The sequence below is a fragment of the Macaca nemestrina genome, unplaced genomic scaffold (assembly GCF_043159975.1).
Source record: "Macaca nemestrina isolate mMacNem1 unplaced genomic scaffold, mMacNem.hap1 Scaffold_49, whole genome shotgun sequence".
NCBI lineage: Eukaryota > Metazoa > Chordata > Mammalia > Primates > Cercopithecidae > Macaca > Macaca nemestrina.
In genome coordinates, this window is record NW_027257681.1 from 203,844 (window position 1) to 222,942 (window position 19,099).

A 19,099-nucleotide genomic window follows, 5' to 3' on the forward strand; every position below is an offset into this window, starting at 1 on the left:
ACCAAAGTGCTTGGGATTACAGGCATGAGCCACTGTGCCTGGCGATTGGGAGGCTTTTGCAGTAACTCAAAGTGCTATGATGAGGGCTGGACCTGGTTGGAAATGATGAGGAAGGTGAGAAGTGGTTAGGTCTGGCATATATATTGAAAGGAGAGTTTAAATGGGTTGGATGACAAGAGAGAGAAAAAGAAGTTTTCAGGATGATGTCAAGGATTTTGGCCTGAGTAACTGGAAGACTAGAGATGCTGTTATTGGGATCGGGAAGACTATGGGAGGAGTGGGTTATAGCAGGGGGAATCAAATGTGTTTTTGGCATGCTAAATTTGAGGTCCAAAAAGAGATGTCAAGAAGTGTTGGCTGGTCGCGGTGGCTCACGCCTGTAATTACAGCACTTTGGGTGGCTGAGGTAGGCAGATCACCTGAGGTCAAGAGTTCGAGATCAGCCTGATAATTATTAAAATCGATCATTGATGTTTACTAATTAATCATATTATTGCTCCTAATACTGCAGGGGGTGTACACCTACCTGTGGTGTTGTTCCTAATATCCAGAGACAGAGAACATGATCTTAGTTTTAATATCGCAGTAGGTGTAAACTCACCCTGTGATACTGATCCTAATATCCAGGGGGTAGAGTATGACATGACTCCCAACATAGCAATGAATGGACAGCCACCCGGTGACATTGCTCCTAATATTCATGGAAGAAGCACATGATATTACTCCCAATATCGCAGGGAGGGTACAGCTCTTCTGTGATATGGTTCCCAGTATCCGGATGGGGAGAGGATGATAATAGTTCCAGTATCGCAGGCTGTGTTCACCCGCCCTGTGATATTGTTATGAGTATCCTGGAAGGGATATGACTCCCCATAGAGCAGGAGGCGTACATCCAGCCTGGGATATTGTTCATAATATCCATGGAGAGGAGAGGCTGATATTACTCCCAATATGGTAGGGGGTGTACATCCACCCTGTGATATTCTTCTTAATATTCCAAGGCTGAGAGGATGATATTACTCCCAGTATCGCAGACACCGTACACCCCCGTGTGATACTCTTCCTGATATCCAGAAGGGGAGAAGATGGTATTAATCCCCATATCGCAGGAGGTGAACACCCACTCTGATATCTTTCCTAGTATGCATGGGGAGAGGGGATAATATTATTCCCAATATTGCAGAAGATGTACACGCCCCCCCGTGATATTGTCCTTAATATTCCAAGGCACAGAAGACGATGTTACTCCCAATATCGCAGAAAGTGTACACGCCCCAGTGATGTTGTTCCCATGATCCAGGAGGGAAGAGGATGATATGACTTTCAACCCTTGCACCCTGTAATGCTCTCACCCTGCAACACCGACACCAGCTCAACCTGACATGGGAGCAGAGGTGCTGGCTGGGGGTGCTCATTGCTTCTCTTTTCTCCCTTGCCAGACTCAGTAGAGGAAGCTGAGACCGAACAGCCACAGGAACAAGGTGGGTTTTGCCAGTGGCTCAGGCTTCCTCTGGTTATGAGTTGGGCCTTGGGGTAATGCCGGGGGAGGGGACAGAGCTGAGTACAGTGGGCATTGGATGCGACAGTCACCCCTCTGTGGTGCGGGCTGGGGGCTTGGGGGACGTCGCCTGAGGTGGGCCTGAACCTCCCGTCTACTCTGGCACTGGAGGCTGTGGGGTCCCACACTTCTTCCAATGAACATGCTGACCCCCGCCTGGTCCCCGACCGAGGTGGGGCATCCTTTCCACTGCTGGGGCCCACACGTAGCTGTGGGTTCCTTTTTCATGACCTGGAGAAGCTGCAGCTTGCCCTGTGCTCTGCCTCAGAGATGGGAGGCCACACAGCCCTCAGCGGGGAGCAGAATTCAGAGCCTTAGGTTGCAGGGGCCTCGACTGAGGTCCCTGAAGGGTTTGCTCCTTCCTGAGGGGCTGATTCAGGGAGGCCCTCCCGTCTCCCCTGTGCGACTCTGTCGCTTCCCCTCACACAGGGCCCGCATGTGGACAGCCTGGTGATGTGGATGCACCAAGGGCCCTTGGAAGTTCCCTGGGAATGGGATCCATCCCAGTACATTTGGGATGCAGGCACAAGGTCCCAGAGGAGGCCCGGGAAGCCAGTGGGGAAGGGAAGGCTGTTGTAGGTTTGCCTCGGGGAGGGGGTGGTTCCACTCTCTGCCAAAGTCTCTGGAGCAAAGACACGTGGCTCTCCAGCTGCCCCGGAGGCCAGGGTAGTGGCTGGGAGGGGCTGTGTGCCTTTGCCGGGTGGGGGAGATTTCTTAGCTCATCTAGTGTAGTCAAGTCACATTTGCCTCTAAATCATATTTATTTATTTTTTTTAATTCCAAGGCTTTACAGATGAATAAGGAGGCAGTTTGTATTGAAAATAGTTTTTACATGTGAGCTTGAAACAGAGAGTCTGTTTAAATCTAGTTTTTTCCTTCCCAGTAATGCCTCCTTTCATCCCAGGTTTTCCAACAGGAAATGCGCTTGTTTGCTCACCTCTGGGAGGGGGCTTTGGCTAGGAATCCACCAAAGCCAGCAGACACCAGTGGGCTGCTGGAGCAGTCTGGCCTTGGTTAACCCTTTAGGAACTGTGGGCTTCAGGTTTTCAGACCATCCAAGGTGAAAGTGGCCACAGGGGCCTGGAAGCTTTCCCATCCTTCCTGCAGGGATGGTCCGTTTCCCTGCAAGGAGCTGGGTACATGGGTACAACACCCCTGTCCTGTGCCGTCGGTGACTTTACCAATTTTGCATAGCAGCTTTTGAGCTGATCCATAGCTCTGATTGGCTGTTGAGGATTTCATGGATTCCTGTACCCCACCGGGGGGCCCCAATATGCTGACAAAAGTTACATTTGTAGTTGTTGTGCTGCATATACATGGGTCCAGTTAGAAGGCTTTGATTTTTTCTAAAGGGAAAGGCATCTCTGAGGGATCACTGAGCTGACATAGTCTCCTAAAACCATGCTGTGAGGTGGCGACAAAGCAGGACAGAAGGGTGATTTTGTAGGAGAGTCGGGCCACGGGCCTGCGTGTTCTGTGTGTCCCCGGAGTTCGTACGTGCTCCAGACCCCGGGTTTGCATTGCGCATAATTCTCAAGGGCTCATGGCAAGCTGCGCCAGGGACACAGAGGACGGGGATGCGGGGATCCTGCCCCAAGTGGACCAAGGACTCACTGTTGGACTCTAATCTGTCTAGGTGTTTTTGTGACTTGCAGAAATACCTCCACCTTGCCTGGGCCTGGAGCCACAGGAGACCCTGCCGAAGGTGAAGAATGTTCTGGAACAATGCAAGACCTGCCCAGGCTGCCCCCAGGAGCCAGCGTCCTGGGGTCTCTGTGTAGCATCCAGCAACGTGAGCTTGCAGGACCCCGAGGAGCCCTCCTTCTGCTTGGAAGCTGAGGACAACTGGGAGGATCCAGAGGCCCTGAGATCACTGCTGCTGTTCCTGAACACCTCTGGATTCAAGGCCAGCTTCTGTGGCCTGTACAACGTGGCGCTGCCATGGCTGAGCAGCATGTTCAGCAGCTTTAGCGACGAGGAGGAGCTGACTGGGCGCCTGGCACAGGCCCCAGGGGCGGCCAAGAAAGGTGGCCTCCTCATGGCCCTGGCCAGGTTCTGCTTCCTCCTGGGGCGGCTGTGCAGCAGGAAGCTCAAGCTGTCCCAGGCCCGGGTGTACTTGGAGGAAACACTGGGGGTCCTGGAGGGCAGCTTTGGGGACCTGTTCCTGGTGGTGGCTGTGTACGCCAACCTGGCCGGCATTTACTGGAAGCAGAACCGGGAGAAGTGTACACAGGTGGTTCCCAAAGCCATGGCCCTGCTCCTGGGGACGCCCGGCCACATCTGCAGCACCGAGGCAGACGGGGAGCTCCTGCAGCTGGTGCTGCAGTGGGCGGTGGGTGGCCAGAGCCAGCAGGCCTAGGCCCGGGCCTGCTTCCTGCTGGCCAGGCACCACGTGCACCTCAAGCAGCCTGAGGAGGCCCTGCCCTTCCTAGAGCAGCTGTTGTTTTTGCACAGGGACTCGGGAGCCCCAGACGCTGCGTGGCTCTCAGACTGCTGCCTACTCCTGGCTGACATCTACAGCCGCGAGTGCCTGCCCCACCTGGTGCTGACCTGTGTCAAGGTGGCCTCATTGAGGACACAGGACTCGCTGGCTGGTTCGCTGAGGAACGTGAACCTGGTGCTCCAGAACGCCCTCCAGCCCCACAGCCTCCCCACCCAGACTTCCCACTACCTCAGGCGAGAGCTGGCCTCCCTAACCCCAGGCACAGGCCAGGCACTGCGCGGCCTTCTCCACGCCAGCCTGGCCCAGCCGTACAGCCACCATGGCTACCATGGCCCAGCCATCACCTTCATGACACAGTCGGTGGAAACCAGTGCTGTTGCCGGAGTCCGTGCCATCGTGGACCCCCTGGTGGCCCTGGCCTGGCTGCATGTGCTTCATGGGTAGAGCCTGGTGGCCCTGAACATCCTGCAGTCTGTCCAGGATGCAGTGGTAGTCAGCGAGGACCAGGAGGGTGTGATTGCCAACATTGGTGGCCGTGGCTCTGAAGAGGACGGGACGGACGAGGCAGGCAGCCGAGGGCTACTACCACGCCCTATGGGTGGCTTGGGACCTGGGCCAGCGGAGGAACCAGGCAGTGTTGCTGGCCAACTTTGGCACCTTGTGCCTGCACGCGGGTGCCAGCAGGCTGGCCCAGCACTACCTCCTGGAGGCTGGACGTCTGTTCTCGAGGCTTCCCTGTGGGGAGTGTGGCCGGGACTTCACCCACATACTCCTGGGCTACCTCTTCACCCTCCAGGGCCTGGCCCAGCAGTGCAAGGGCTACTACGAGTGGGCCCTTCTGGTCGCCGTGGAGATGGACCACGTGGAGAGTGAGTGCCCTAGTTCCTCCTGTGCGCCTTCTGGGACCACTTGGGTCAGGGCACACCTAGGGTTTGTGATTCGGAAACAAGTGGTGGTTTTTCCACCATCGAAAGTGCTGAGTCATGGCCAGCAGCAGATGTTGGCAAACGCCCTGGAGACAGGCCGTTCCCATGCAGGGCCAGGCCCTCTGTGCCCTACTGAAGCAGCCAGTTCTTCCTGGTTTGCCCAGGGACCATCCTGCCTTGAGCATGGAAAGTCCTACATGCTGGGAATCCCTAGACATAACCCTGGGATCAAGGCATGTTGTGCTGAGCTGGGACTTGGGGCCCCTCCATGAGCCAGGCCCTGAACGCCAGTTCTTGTGCCTGTGTTGGCTTGGAATCTCGGCAGCCCTGTGTACCGGTCATCCCACTTCACAGAGGACACGGGGCGGGTGATTGCCCAAAGCCACAGAGCAGTTCACGCAAAAGCAGCTTGTGCTGAGTGTGCCAGGCCACACCCACAAATGGGGCTTGTGGGGTCCTCGGGAGGGAGGTGCTGAGCGTGGGAATGTGAGCTTCAGGCCAGAGAAGCCACAAAAGGGTGAGTGGCGTGATGGCGGGGCAGCACTTGGCCCCGGATGAGGGAAGCCTCTTTAGTCTGGGACCAGAGGGTTGAGAGGATTTAGTCAAGTAATAGGTGTGGATGAGGGGCTGGTGGTGTAGCCTGTGTGAAGGCCCAGGGGTGAGAGAGTGGGGGTGAGTCAGCGAGGATGGGTGGGGTTTGAGTGGTGGTGAGTGAGCGGGAATGTGAGTGGGGATGAGTGGGGTGTGAGTGGGGGTGAGTGAGCGGGAGTGTGAGTGGGGATGAGTGGGGTGTGAGTGGGGGTGAGTGAGCAGGGCTTATGCAGGGAGGTGCAGAGTTGGGAGTAGGTGGGCTGGGTGCTGGATAGTGAGAAGCTCTTCTGGAGAGCTAAGCAGGGTCTGGGGCCTCAGGCTGTGGCTTGGCCTTTTCCCCAAGAGCACTGGGGAGCCATGGAGTGCTATCGAACAGTCAGTGCAGACCGAGCAGTGAACGGACAGTAGGTGGGCAGGGCTGTCCGAAATGTAGGCCGCAGAGAATAGATGAGGAAGTTGAGTGCAGGGAAATGGCTGAGACAAGGGATACTGTTGACTCCCCTCTGCCTTGCAGGGCTTTGTCATGGCATAGTGAGACTACTCAGAGGTGCCTCCTGTGGCCTGGACCAGAGCTCCAGGGGCTGTGCCCAAATCTGAATGTGCTCATTTCCCAGCACAGGCCTGGCACCCACTCTTGGCCCTAGGAGGGATGAGATTTTGGAAAGGACCGTGTGAAGGGGCCCCGGTCCCACACATCTGCCCAAGGAGGGTTGGGGGGTTCAGACCCAGGCTTCTTCCCCAGGGGCATTCTGTGACTGGAAGGAGACCCTCCAGGAACCCAGCACCCCAGCCCCCGCTGCAGCCTCCGGTGGCTCCTGGCACAATAGCCTGTGGCACCTCCTCCTACGAGGCCCTCCCCTGGGTGCTGGGGGATTCAGACTTGGAAATGCAGGCCAGGGAATGGGGATCATGCTTCCCTGTCTCCCCATCCTGCGCTGAACGGTCGAGGAGACCGAGGGCGGGGCTGACACCGCACATGCTTCCTTGGGGTCATTTTTGAGTCACTTTCGGTAGTTTGTGTCCTTCTAAGAGTTTGGCTGTTGTGTCTAGATGGTCTGGTTTCTTGGTGTACAATTGTTCGTAGTGTTTTTATGGAATCCTTTTATTTCTGTCAGGTCGGCAATAATGTTTCCTCTTTCATTTCTGATTTTAGAAACTTGGGTTTGTAATTGTTTATTTATTTTTATTAGAGATGGGGTCTTATCATGTTCTCCCAGGGGGGTCTTGAATGCTGGCCTCAGCGATCCTTCCCCCTCGGTCTCACAAAGTGCTGGGATGACAGGCGTGAGCCATGGTGCTCAGTCTCTGATTTTAGTCCTTTGTGCCCCATCTTTCTTTTCTTGGTCAGTCTGGTGAAAGATTTGTCAATTTTGTTATTATTTTCAAAAAACCCACTTTTGGTTCTGTTGATTATCTCTTTTGTTTTTCCATTCTCTGTATTTTTACTTCCCATTTCCACTCTCACGTTTATTATTTTCTTCCTTTTATTCACTTTGGGTTTAGTTCATTTTCTAGTTTCTCAAGGTGGAAAGTTAGGCTTTTGATTTGAGATTTTTCTTCTTTCTTTGAATGTAGACATTTACAGTTATAAATTTCCCTTTCAGCACTGCCTTAGCTACATCTTGGTGTTTTTGATACACTGTGCTATTTTTTTTCTTTTTAAAGTTTTGCTCTATTGCCCAGGCTGGGTTGCAGTGGTGCAATCTTGGCTCACTGCAACTTCTACCCAGGTTCAAGTCATTCTCATGCCTCAGCCTCCTGAGTAGCTGGAATTACAGATGTACACCACCACACCCGGCTAATTTTTGTATTTTTTTTTATAGAGACAGAGTTTCACCATGTTTCCCAGGCTGATCTCAAACTCCTGGACTCAAGCGATCCTCCCGCCTCGGCCTCCCACAGTGCTGGGATGAGAGGCGTGAGCCACCGTGCTGGCCCGGGCTGTGCATTTGTTTGTATTCTTTTCAAATTAATTTTCAGTTTCCCTGATGGTCTCTTCTTTGACTCACTGGTTGTTTAGGAGTGTGTAGTTTCCACATATTTTTGAATTTCCCACGTTTCCTTCACTGTCGATTTCCAGTTTCGTGCCAGTACAGCTGAAGAACACCTCTGCTTTGGTCTCGGTCCTTCTCCCTTCACCGAGGCTCATTTTGTGGCCTGGCACATGGTCTGTCATGGGGAATGTCCCATGGGCGCTCAAGAGGACTGTGTATTCAGCTGTTGTTGGGGGGCGTGTGTGACAGATGTCCATTTGGCGTACCTGGTTTCCAGTGTTAATGTTCGGAATGTTTCTGACACTAGAAAATCAGAAGCTTTCCACCGTTCCCAGCGCCCTGGCTTTGGGAGAGGCCAGCGAGCCTGTGGGTTTGGAGCCTGGTTGCATGAGAGAAGCATGTGTGGAAATGCCAGGGGCCGGCTTTGAACCCCATTCCCCCAACATGATGCCATGTGTGGCAGACATGACGCTTGGCTTTGCTCTCTCAGGGTTCCATCTGAGACAGGGGCTACTTGTGCCCCTGGTCTCATCATCTCAGGCTGAAGACGGCCCTGGTCCTGGCCAGAGGGGCTTTGTGAAGCAGAAATAGATGGCCTGGTGCAGGGGCCGAGCCTGGCCAGGACCTTGGCCCTGGGAGTTGTAAAGAAGGCCAGCCTGTACCATGAACATGTGCACCAAGCTGTGCCCATGTCACGGTGTGCTCGGCGCCTGCCCTTGCACAGGTGCATGGCCTGTCTGAGCCCAGGCTCCCCGCCTATGGGGCCCAGGTTCACAGAGGTGTGAAAGAGACAAGCACAGAGCAGGGGCCTCCGAACCCAGCCAGCCTCGCTTCTATGCTGGGAGGCTGACGTCTTCCATTTTGTCTTCTGCCCAGGCCAGCTGCGGGCCGTCCAGCGGCTGTGCTACTTCTACAGCGTCGTCATGCCCAGCGAGACCCAGTGTGTCATCTACCACGAGTTCCAGCTCTCCCTTGCCCGCAAGGTGGCCGACAAGGTGCTGGAGGGGGCAGCTCCTGGAGACCACCAGTCAGCTCTACCGGTCCCTGGGCACCGAGCGGTGAGGGCTGGCTTTGCAGTGGTGGGGGTGTGGAGGGGGGCAAGGGGGTTGGGGGGGCTGGGAGGGGGGCACAGGGAAGCTGGCCCAGGGCCTCCTCAGCCCCTTTCCTTTGGATCATTTGGTTCCTTGGCATCAGATGCTTTGAGCTGGTGGGTCTGGGGTCGTCCCAGGGCTGCTGCTGGCTTGTGAGTCCCAGCTTGAGTCTCCCTTGTTGGGTCAAAGGTCATCTCAACCCCAGCAGAGACAGTACATGCACACGGGGCTGTTCTTCCTACTATGGTGGCCTTTGTCATCTGACCTCTGCCTGCCCTGAGTCTTCACTCCTGGCCTTCATCTGTCCCCTTAAATGTGACCACAGCAGCCACCTGTGGCTTCTCTCCCACAGAAGACAGAGCCAATTGTGTCACCTGCTTCCCTGGGGCAGGGTTTCAAGGTCTCACGTCCCATATGTGGCCCACTGGGCTTCCCCCGAGCATGCTGACCTGGTGGGGTAACCATGGCCCTGGCCACCCCACCCACAGGGCCTGGTGACATTGCTGCAGTCACAGCCCCTCAAGTGTTGGACTTACTGAGAGAGCAGGGAAGGGGCCAGATTCCATGGGGACCCGGGAGACTGGCTCCAGTCTTGGCCTCAGGTTCACAGAAGGAAAATGGGCCAGTGTGCTAGAGCCATGCTTCTCAAAGTGTAGTCCCTGGACCAGCAGAGCAGCATCCATGTCACCTAGGAGCTTGTGGCAAGTGGGAGTTCTAGGGCCTGCCCCAGGCCTGTGGAGCCGGAAGCTCTGGGGGCAGGGCCAGCAAGCTATAAGGACAGTCCTCCGGGTGACTGTGATGCCTGCACACCTTGAGAACCATCGGCCTAGATAGCCTCTGAACACTAACGGCTCCTGGTGCGTCTGGAGAAGACACAGGCCATGTCTGGGAGGCAGGGGAGATGGACTAGCATACTCCTCCTGCCACAGGGCAGCATGATGCTCGATTCCCTCAGAAGGATGTCCTTCATCTTTCCCATGCCGTGTGTGTTCACCCTGGCCCTCCCAGCAGCCTGGGAAGGGCAGAACACTGCACACACAAGAGGGCCGTTCCCAGTCCCCACATGCCAGATTCATCTGTCACCAGACCCACGGGAGGAGGCAGACTGGTTCCAGGAGGATGAGAGCCCTTGTTCTGACACCTGTGTCTGATTCCAGTGATTCCAGGGCCTACAAATCCGCTCTGGACTACACCAAACGAAGTCTGGGAATTTTCATTGACCTCCAGAAGAGAAGGAGGCGCATGCCTGGCTGCAAGCAGGGAAGATCTATTACCTCCTGCGGCAGAGCGAGCTGGTAGACCCTTACATCCAGGTGAGTGGCAAGGGATGCAGGAGGGCCCCTGTGCTGTTCACTCTCTGTCCATCCACCCATCCACTCATCCTTCCATCATCTATTTACCTGTTCATCCTTCCATCCATCCATCCTTCCCTCATCCGTCCATTTACCTGTTCATTCTTCCATCATCCATCCTTCCACCATCCATCCTTCCATCATCTATCCACTCGCCTGCTCATCCTTCCATCCATCCATCCACCCATCCATCATCCATCCATTCACCTGTTCATCCTTCCATTCATCCATCCATCATCCACTCATCCATCCATCATTCATCCATTCTTTTATCGTTCATCCATTCAGCAACCATCCATCCACCTGTTCGTCCGTCTATCCTTTCATCCATCCATCCTTCCATCATCCATCCATTCACCTGTTTGTCCTTCCATCCATCCATCATTCATCCATCCATCATTCATCCATCCATTTATCCATTCGTCCATATATCCATCAATCTATCATCCATCCATCCTTCCCTCATCCATCTACTCACCTCCTGTTCATCCTTCCATCATTCATCCATTCATCTATTCATCCTTCCATCGATCCATCCGTCCATTTATCCATCCATCCATTTATCCAACCATTCATCCATCATCCATCCCAGTGTCCATTCATCCATCCATCATTCATCCATCCTTTTATCATCCATCCATTCACCCGTGTATCCATCCATTCACTTTTTCATGTGTACATCCATCCATCCATTCATCCTTCCATCATCCATCCATCCATCCTTCCATCATCCATCCACTCACCTCCTGTTCATCCTTCCATCCATCCATCCATCCATCCTTCCATCATCCATCCATTCATCTGTTCATGCTTCCATCCATCCATCCATCCATCCATCATCCATCCATCTGTTCATTCATCCATCCATTTATCCATCCATTCACCCGTCTATCCATCCATTCATCTCTTCATCCATCCATCCGTCCATTCATCCTTCCATCATCCATCCATTCACCTGTTCATCCTTCCATCCATCCATCATCCATCCTTTCACCCATCCATCCAGCTGTTCGTCCATTCATCCATCCATCATTCATCCATCTACCCACCAATCTACCTATTAATCCATCCCTGCATTCATCTATCTCTCCATTTGTTTATCCATACATTCGTCTATCCACCATCTATCCATCCACATGTACATACATCATCTACCCTCCACCCATCCATACATTGTCTATCCACGCATACATACATACATATACACATCATTCCACCCACCCATCGATCCATCCATCCAAGCATTAATCTATCCACACACCCATTCATCCATCCATGTGTCTACATCTCCTCATCCATTCATCCATCCACCCACTCATTCCTAAGCCACTGCTGAGCACCTGTTGTGTGCCTTTTCCCTTCCTCCAACTGGTTCCCTCACATCCTCCCCCGGTGGCCAGCATCTTCTCCCTGAGGGCAGAGGCGCGGCCCCTCACAGTGCACAGCACCTGCTGGTATACAGCACATGCTCAAATAATGTGACCACTCAATTAACACACAGAAGAACTTGCTCCAAGCGACATGTGGCACATCTGCTTACAAAATGAATCTATCATAGTGGCTGTTTTCAGAGGCTTTCCCAAACACAGTGTGATCTGGAACAAATTGTGAAGCCCACGAGACTGATGAAGCTTTCATTATTGAGCACCTGCTGTATACCTCCTTGAGCTGAGGAGAGGGATGAAGAGCTTATGGCCAAGAGGGGACCAGGCCCACCCACAAACACTGCTGATGTGGCAAGGATGTGGCAACGCAGAAAGGAGCCAGGGGCTGGGCTCCCAGCAATCTGGGGGCCACGGAGACTGGTTTGAGTGCAGGGGGAGTGGGCTAGGGCTAGCCCTGATGGTAGGATTCACAGGTGTCGGGCTCCTGGGCTGCAGCTGCTCAGTCACTTCCTAGCACTCAGGAGCATCAGTTCATTGTCCTCATGCCAGTGGTGGGGGCAGCCCTCATGCACAGGTTCTGAAAAATGCTCAAGTGTACCTGTACTGTGTGAGAGGAAGGAGCCTGGCAAAGATGCGCATAGCCACCTCGCCAGGTGTGGGTCTTGAGGGAACTTTTGTCTCCTCTCAGGTGGCTCAGAATGTGGACCTGTACACAGGCGACCCCAACCTGGGGCTGGAGCTGTTTGAGGCAGCTGGAGACATCTTCTTCAATGGGGCCTGGGAGCGGGAGGAAGGCATGTCCTTCTACCGGGTGAGCTGGCCTGTGGGCTGATGTGGGTGGGCCTCAGTGGGGCACCTGGAGGGCTGAGGCACAGGTGTGGCAGGGTAGAGGCCTCCCAAATGGAGGCAGGGCCACCCATGCACATGATGAGTTTCCAAGTGGTCTGACCGGGAATGATATTGACCATGCCACTGCCTGGGACAAACTCTCGGGGCCTGGACGTGACAATGGCTCTACTCTTGTACCTGATGACCTCAAGCAACCATGAGTGGGAAGTCCTGTCCCCATCTTCCAGATGAGGAAACTGAGGCTCAGAGAGGCACAGGGACATGTCAAAGGACACACAGCATATCAGTGGGAGGCCCAGGTCTGCACGCACCCCGAAGTGGGACGGCTTCTCCCTTCCTCTGAGCTCACGGTGTGGCTCAGCCCTGGGCACAGATCAATGTGGTGTTTTTAGAGCAGAGAGGAGTGCTGGCTCCCCCCAGTCAGACCTCCGGTGCCCAGGTGGGAGAGGCTGGTCTGCGGCTATCGGGTGTAGCTGGATGGGCCTCAGGTGACTCTTCAGCCCCCAACTTGGATGTCTGAACTGTGTGTTATCCCAGAGCACAGAGCTGTGTCGAGGTGCAGGGGTAGCTGGGGTGTGGGAAGCTCCAAGCACGTGTTTGAGCTCTGAGGAGGGCGCTGGGCAAGGTGGGTGCTGCGGGAAACCTGACCCCACCTGCCTGTGTGGTAGGACCGGGCCCTGCCCCGGCAGTGACTACGGGCAACCGCAAGGTGGAGCTGCAGCTACAGCTGTGCAACAAGCTGGTGTCACTGCTGGCCACACTGGAGGAGCCCCAGGAGGACTTGGAGTTTGCTTACATGGCCCTAGCACTCAGGATCACTCTGGGTAAGTCCCCTGAGCCCCCGCCCTGCCAGGACCCACACTTTGCCAGAGCCCAGCCTCCAGGTCTGCAGGCCAGGAGCTGAAACAGCTGCTGGATTTTCCTGGTCTCCTGTCCAGGCAGGCAGATCTGCCCAACTGGCTTCCCCGTCCGGCTGTGGGGCACAGCCCGAGGTCTCTCACGCAGTGCAGAGCTCCCTGCCTGACTGAGCTCTACTTCCTCTGCCTGTTCCCGCTGCTGACCACAAGGGCCGTCCAGTGTGCCCTCTGCCTTCCAGACATGCCAGGCATCTCGTTGGTCCCTGTATGTGCCAGACTGAGTGGCACATTCCCTTTCTCTTGTGCCCTTCCCACCCTCATCAACCACACGGTTCTCTGGCTGATAAAATCCCAGTTCCCCTTCCAGCAGTCTGCCCCTTATGGCCGTGCACCCCTTGGTGCTGTGCCAGGGTTGTCTGTCCCCCTCCAGAGACAGGGAACCCTAGGCAGGCCACATGCCCCAGCACCTTGTGCCCCGTGGCCCAGTACACACTAGGTATGCAGCTGACTCCCCAAGGTAGGGGGATCTGATCATGACACACCCAGGAGGAGTCGGATGTCACGTCTGTGGGTTGCCTGGAGCCGGGGAGCCCGGGAGCACCTGCACTGCATGGCTTTTGGGCTCCCCTGGTTAAAACCAGTGAGCAAAGGCAGGTGGCTATGTGTAGGCACAGAACTGGGCCATCCAAGTCCGACTTTGCCAAAGCCTCTCAGTAGACAGGGGCAGGCCTTATTAGTTCTGCTTTGCAGATGGGAAAGTGAGTCTGGGAACCTGGAAGGGAATGGCCAGAGCTGCCCGGGTGACCACAGGTGCCTGGAGACAAGCCAGGTGTGCTGCCTGGGATCTGTATACCTGCTCCTGAGGGGCCTGTGCCCTCCCTGCCCCAGGGAGCCACATCCTCACACCTGCCCCTTTGGCCTGCTCCCCAGGGGACCGGCTGAACGAACGCGTGGCCTACCACCGGCTGGCCGCCCTGCACCACCGGCTGGACCATGGCAAGCTGGCGGAGCACTTCTACCTCAAGGCCGTTTAGCTCTGCAACTCGCCGCTGGAGTTCGACGAGGAGACCCTCTACTACGTGAAGGTGTACCTGGTGCTCGGTGACATCATCTTCTACGACCTGAAGGTGGGTGGGGAGGAGCAGGGCTCGGGGTGTTCCTGGCCCCCTTGGAGTGGGATCTCCACCCGGACCCCAGAGGCCTGGGTTCCAGCCTTTCTTAGGAATGGCCCAGTGGCCTCCCTCGAGCTCTACACCCAGCTGGAGGAGCCGGCAAGGTTAGCAGGTAAAATCCAGCTCCCCAGATGGCCAGGCCCCACCCTCAACTCAGTCTCAGCCAGGGAGGCTGACACATGAGTGGGCAATGGTGGCCTCTGGGTAAAGAAGGGGGATTGTAGTCAGGGGGCCCTCCTGGAGGAGGTGACACCAAAGCTGAGTCTTGACAGTCAAGTGTCAAGGTGCATTTAACAAAACAGGGTCGGGAGAGTGACATTTCAGAGGACGGCATCATCCTCACATTGAATCTACGTTGCAAGATCCAATCCAAATCCTGGCGCCTCCTCTAGGAAGCCTGCCCAGGGTGCCAGCCTGCACTGAGCAACTCCTTCCTGGAGTCCCGAGACACCTTGAATCTTCACATCACCCAGGAAGGGTGGGGTGGGACCAATGTCTTACCATTGGGTTCACAGACAGGGAAACCTCAGCTCAGGGCAGGTGCAGTGGGGCGGGGCCCCAGCCAGCCAGGCTGAGGCCTTGTTCGGTCGGGTGTGTCTCGAGGGGAGGTGCTGTGCTCCCTCTGCCCCCAGCCCTGCAGGGGTGGAGAGCTGAGATTGGCAGACTGAGACCTGTGGTGTCTCCACCCATCTGCCCAGCAGGCACCGCCCCTCCTTAGCATCACACCAGCCTCGTGTCAGTGCTCCTTACGGGCTGAGGGGCCAGGGCACTCCAGTCCAGGGGCCGAGATCTTGGGGGCCTTAGAACAACATGAGGAGCTGGGGCAGCCCTAAGACCCTGCCCCGTATACCCCACCGCAGGCCTGGGGCTGCCCGGGAGGCCCCCGCCCAGTACTGGCGACACCTGGTGGTCAGACGTGGTTTCTGTGGCCTCCCAAGTCCCAGCCAGACAGGGAGGTGCCAAGTATCAGGCCCAGGGGGACGCTGCTCACCGCTCAGGGGCTCGCCAGGGACCCAGGGGGACGGACCTCCCAGAAGAGGCCTTTATCTCTCTTGGTCAAGCCTGCCGCCCACTCCGCCCGTCCAGGAGAAAGGAAAGCGCCAAGTAGTACCTGAGAGACCAAAGTCCACGGTTGGGGTCGAGGGACAGAGGCCTCCTTCACCTCCTTCCCATGCACAGCCCTCCTTCCCATGCGCAGTCCTCCTTCCCATACACAGTCCTCCTTCCCATGCACAGCCCTCCTTCCCATACACAGTCCTCCTTCCCATGCACAGCCCTCCTTCCCATGCGCAGCCCTCCTTCCCATACACAGTCCTCCTTCCCATGCACAGCCCTCCTTCCCATACACAGTCCTCCTTCCCATGCACAGCCCTCCTTCCCATGCACAGTCCTCCTTCCCAAGCACAGTCCTCCTTCCCACGCACAGCCCTCCTTCCCATGCACAGCCCTCCTTCCCATGCACAACCCTCCTTCCCATGCACAGTCCTCCTTCCCATGCACAGTCCTCCTTCCCATGCACAGTCCTCCTTCCCATGCACAGCCCTCCTTCCCATGCACAGCCCTCTGGGCCTCATCGTGACTATGCTGTCAGCACAGGCCAGCTTCCCAGAGGGAGGCCCCCTTGGAATTCCCCAAGGGCGGCTGTCTTTCCAAGGCTACACCCTCTTCCTTGTATAGGAGGCTCTGGACCCAGGGCCCAGAGGAGTGGGAGAAAAAGCCAGGCTTGATGGGACCTGGAAGGCTGGCAGAGAAGCAGGGGTAAATGAGCATCTTTGCCAGTTGCCTCTAAAATGGGGTCCCCTGTAGTCTACACATGAGAGTGAGCCCTGGAATAGGGTGGATTAAGTGTTCACTGGCTCACGCTGTCACTCACTAGCTGCAGCACACACTACAGGCACATGGAAATGCACACGCAAATGCACACAGGCACACGCACACACACAGGCGCGCACACACAGACATGTACACACAGACACACACACAGGGACATGCACGCACAGGAACACAAACACGCACATTCACATGCACAGGTACACGCAGAGACATATGTATTGCCTGGCTCCTTCCTGTTTAGTTGGGAAACCCCCACCCCTTCAGGAAGCCTTTGCCTTCCACCCCCGGCTGAGTCTGGGGCCTCCTGGGCTTCCCTCTGCCACAGCCCGGGCCACCCTGTGTGGTCAGTGTTCACTCCCAGGTCCCTCAGACTGGAAGCAAGGACGTTAGGCTCAACCATGCACCCAGCACAGAGTCCAGTGTTCGGCTGGGCCAGGGGGCATTGGATGAGCAGTGGCGGTGACTCGGGGCCTTCTCACGCCCCTGCTCCGTGTGTGGGGCGGGGCAGTGAGGGAATGGACTGCTGCATCTTGGACTTTGTCATTGGCCCTGGGAGCCATCTTGAGATGGTAAAGAGGGACAGGCCAGGCATGGGTCTCAGAGAGGTCCCTTGGGTGACCGCCATGTGGAGGAGGTGCCTGGGGAGAAGCCGGGTGGGGGATGGGAGGGTGAAGGAGGAGGTCTGGGAGGCGGCATCCCAACCCAGGGATGGTGAGTTTGAGCCAAAGACGCATTGACAATGGGAGTGGATGTCTGGGGAGTCACGCTCCGTGAATATTTCAGGGAACATTGCCAGAGAGGACACCTGTGAGATGGTTTTGTACCTGGCCTGGCCCGTGGAGGGCCTGGAAATGGTCAGCATGGACAGGGGCCAGAGGGGAGCCTGGGTCACTCAACACCGTGCCCCTGCTGTGGCTTGGAGCCACGGGTCCTGCATGGAACTCTCAGAGCAGGCAGGATCTGCCCTGACCTCAGCCCATGGGGAAAGCAGCCACTGCCTGCAGAGAGGGTGGCACTGGGGCAGGAGGCTTGGGGTGAGTGGGGCGTAGGGACAGTCAGGAAGGCTTCCAGGGGTGTCAGGGTCATCCCCACCTCCTGCAGCTGAGACCACAGCAGTGTCACAGGCTTCGGGGCTCCTGGGGCGAGCCAGCATCGGAAGGACATGTGGAATGACCTGGAGACAGGAACGGCCTCTGGGAAGACGGGTTCCGAGTCCCCCTTTTGCTGACCATGACCTGTCCCCTTCAGGACCCGTTTGATGCAGCCGGGTACTACCAGCTGGCACTGGCAGCCGCCGTGGACCTGGGCAACAAGAAGGCACAGCTGAAGATCTACACGCAGCCAGCCACCATCTCCCACAACTTCCTCCTGGACTGCGAGAAGTGGCTCTTCTTCTACCAGAAGGCCAGGACCTTCGCCACAGAGCTCAGCGTCCACAGGGTCAACCTACCTCCTCTGCCACTCTGCGGGTGGGCCCCCTGGTTGGCCTCCAGCCACCCTCGCTGAGGACAGTATCCGAGGGAGTGGGTTTTGTGCAAGGAGGATGATCTCCTGCCTCTCCTGGTGTCTCCCGTAGCTCATTTTCTGGGTAATGGAAGCATAAAAGCAGGGTTCAAATAGCAATAAATGTTTTTTTTTTTTTTTTTTGCAAAAACATACCGAAGTCCCCATGGCATCCTTCCCTGTGTGCTTCCTGGGCTGTGTCTAGGGGCCAGCTCCTTCCCTGGTGGCAGCCCTCTGATCTTGGGGATGAGAAGGACCGTGAGTCCAACAGACCTGGGCCAGGTCACCATTAGCCTCGGTTTCCTCGGCAGCCAGAGGGGAGATGGTGATTGAACTCTGGGCAGCTCCCTGCTCTCCCTGCTCAGAGTTCTTGCTGTAGGTCTCGTGCCACCCTTGCCTTTAACCTTCAGGCCACTGTGCCCAGATGTGGGAGCTGCTAGTGTCCCTGTTCGCCATTGAAGAAATAGAGGCACAGAGAGGTTAGGTGTCTGGCCCACCGTCACACAGCAGGTAGAGGCGGACACGCAGAGCCCAGTACACTGACCACCACACCACCCTGCCAGCCTGCAGCCAGGAAGGTGTCCCCCATTAGGACCCAAGGTCAGCTCCTGGACCTCTCTCGTGGTGTCAGGAGAGCCGCAGGCCAGTGAGGGTGGCCCCGGGGATCCCTCACTCAATGTCCTTTGCTCCCAGACTCGGTTGGTCCGAGCCTGGCCAGTCCCACCTCTGGCCACTGGTCAGCCCTGCGGGAAGTGAGATGCAGGGATCTCCGCCTGTGTAGACGCTGCTACCCAGTATTGAAAGCCTTATCTAGGCTGTCCCCCAGCTGTCCCCACCCACCCACTCCACTTCCGGACCCCGGCCCTCATCCCAGTCCCAGGAATCCCAGGTTTTCCTTCTTGGAATCTCTTGGCCCCAGGGAATACAGTTCACACGGTCTCTTTGCCAGTTTATGCAAGGAAACTGACGTTCAGAGACTGTGGGTGTCCCACGTGATTCTCACATACACTGCACTCTCCCAGACCCCTCTTTTAAACACTTTAAATGAGGTGATTTTCACATCGCATGCAATTAACTATTTCCACGCAAATAATGTGGTGGCATTTATACATTCACAGTCCTGTGCAACCACCCACGCCATCTAGTTTCAAAATGTATTCATCTCCCCAGAAGAAACCTCCCATCCTCACTAAGCAGTTACCACTCCTTGGTATCCCCCAAGCCCCTCGTTTAATGGAAGGAGAAGCTGAGGCCCGGAGAGAGACTTGCCAGTGGGCAGCGCTCTGATAATAAGGAATCAGGCACCCATCTGCTGCTTCAGCCCTGGGTTGGTTTTCCACCCAGCAGAGGTGACAGAGCCAGGAAGTTCTGGGAGCGCCACAGGTGTCACTGGTTCAGTCCTGGGTTGGTTTTCACCCAGCAGAAGTGACAGAGCCAGGAGCTTCTGGGACCCCATGCTTGCAGCCAGAGCCCTACCCCAAGCCTCCCCACCAGGGGGCAGCAGAGAGCTTTCCAGAACCGGCCACGGGGCTGGCGGGAAGCAGC

At 56.2% G+C, this 19,099-nt stretch overlaps 1 protein-coding gene across 1 annotated transcript in view; it reads left to right on the plus strand.

The window, feature by feature from the left end:
• LOC139361426 (SH3 domain and tetratricopeptide repeat-containing protein 1-like) overlaps nucleotides 1-17,713 on the plus strand; it is a 43,182-nt gene extending 25,469 nt beyond the window's left edge. Inside the window, 12 exon segments of the mRNA XM_071090021.1 lie at nucleotides 1,440-1,481; nucleotides 3,214-4,526; nucleotides 4,528-4,870; nucleotides 8,389-8,516; nucleotides 8,518-8,570; nucleotides 9,770-9,828; nucleotides 9,831-9,916; nucleotides 12,029-12,151; nucleotides 12,858-12,870; nucleotides 12,873-13,013; nucleotides 13,977-14,173; nucleotides 17,300-17,713. Of these exon segments, the coding sequence (XP_070946122.1) occupies nucleotides 1,440-1,481; nucleotides 3,214-4,526; nucleotides 4,528-4,870; nucleotides 8,389-8,516; nucleotides 8,518-8,570; nucleotides 9,770-9,828; nucleotides 9,831-9,916; nucleotides 12,029-12,151; nucleotides 12,858-12,870; nucleotides 12,873-13,013; nucleotides 13,977-14,173; nucleotides 17,300-17,557 (2,756 nt within the window). The 3' untranslated portion in view covers nucleotides 17,558-17,713.
• The last annotated feature ends 1,386 nt before the right edge of the window (nucleotides 17,714-19,099 follow it).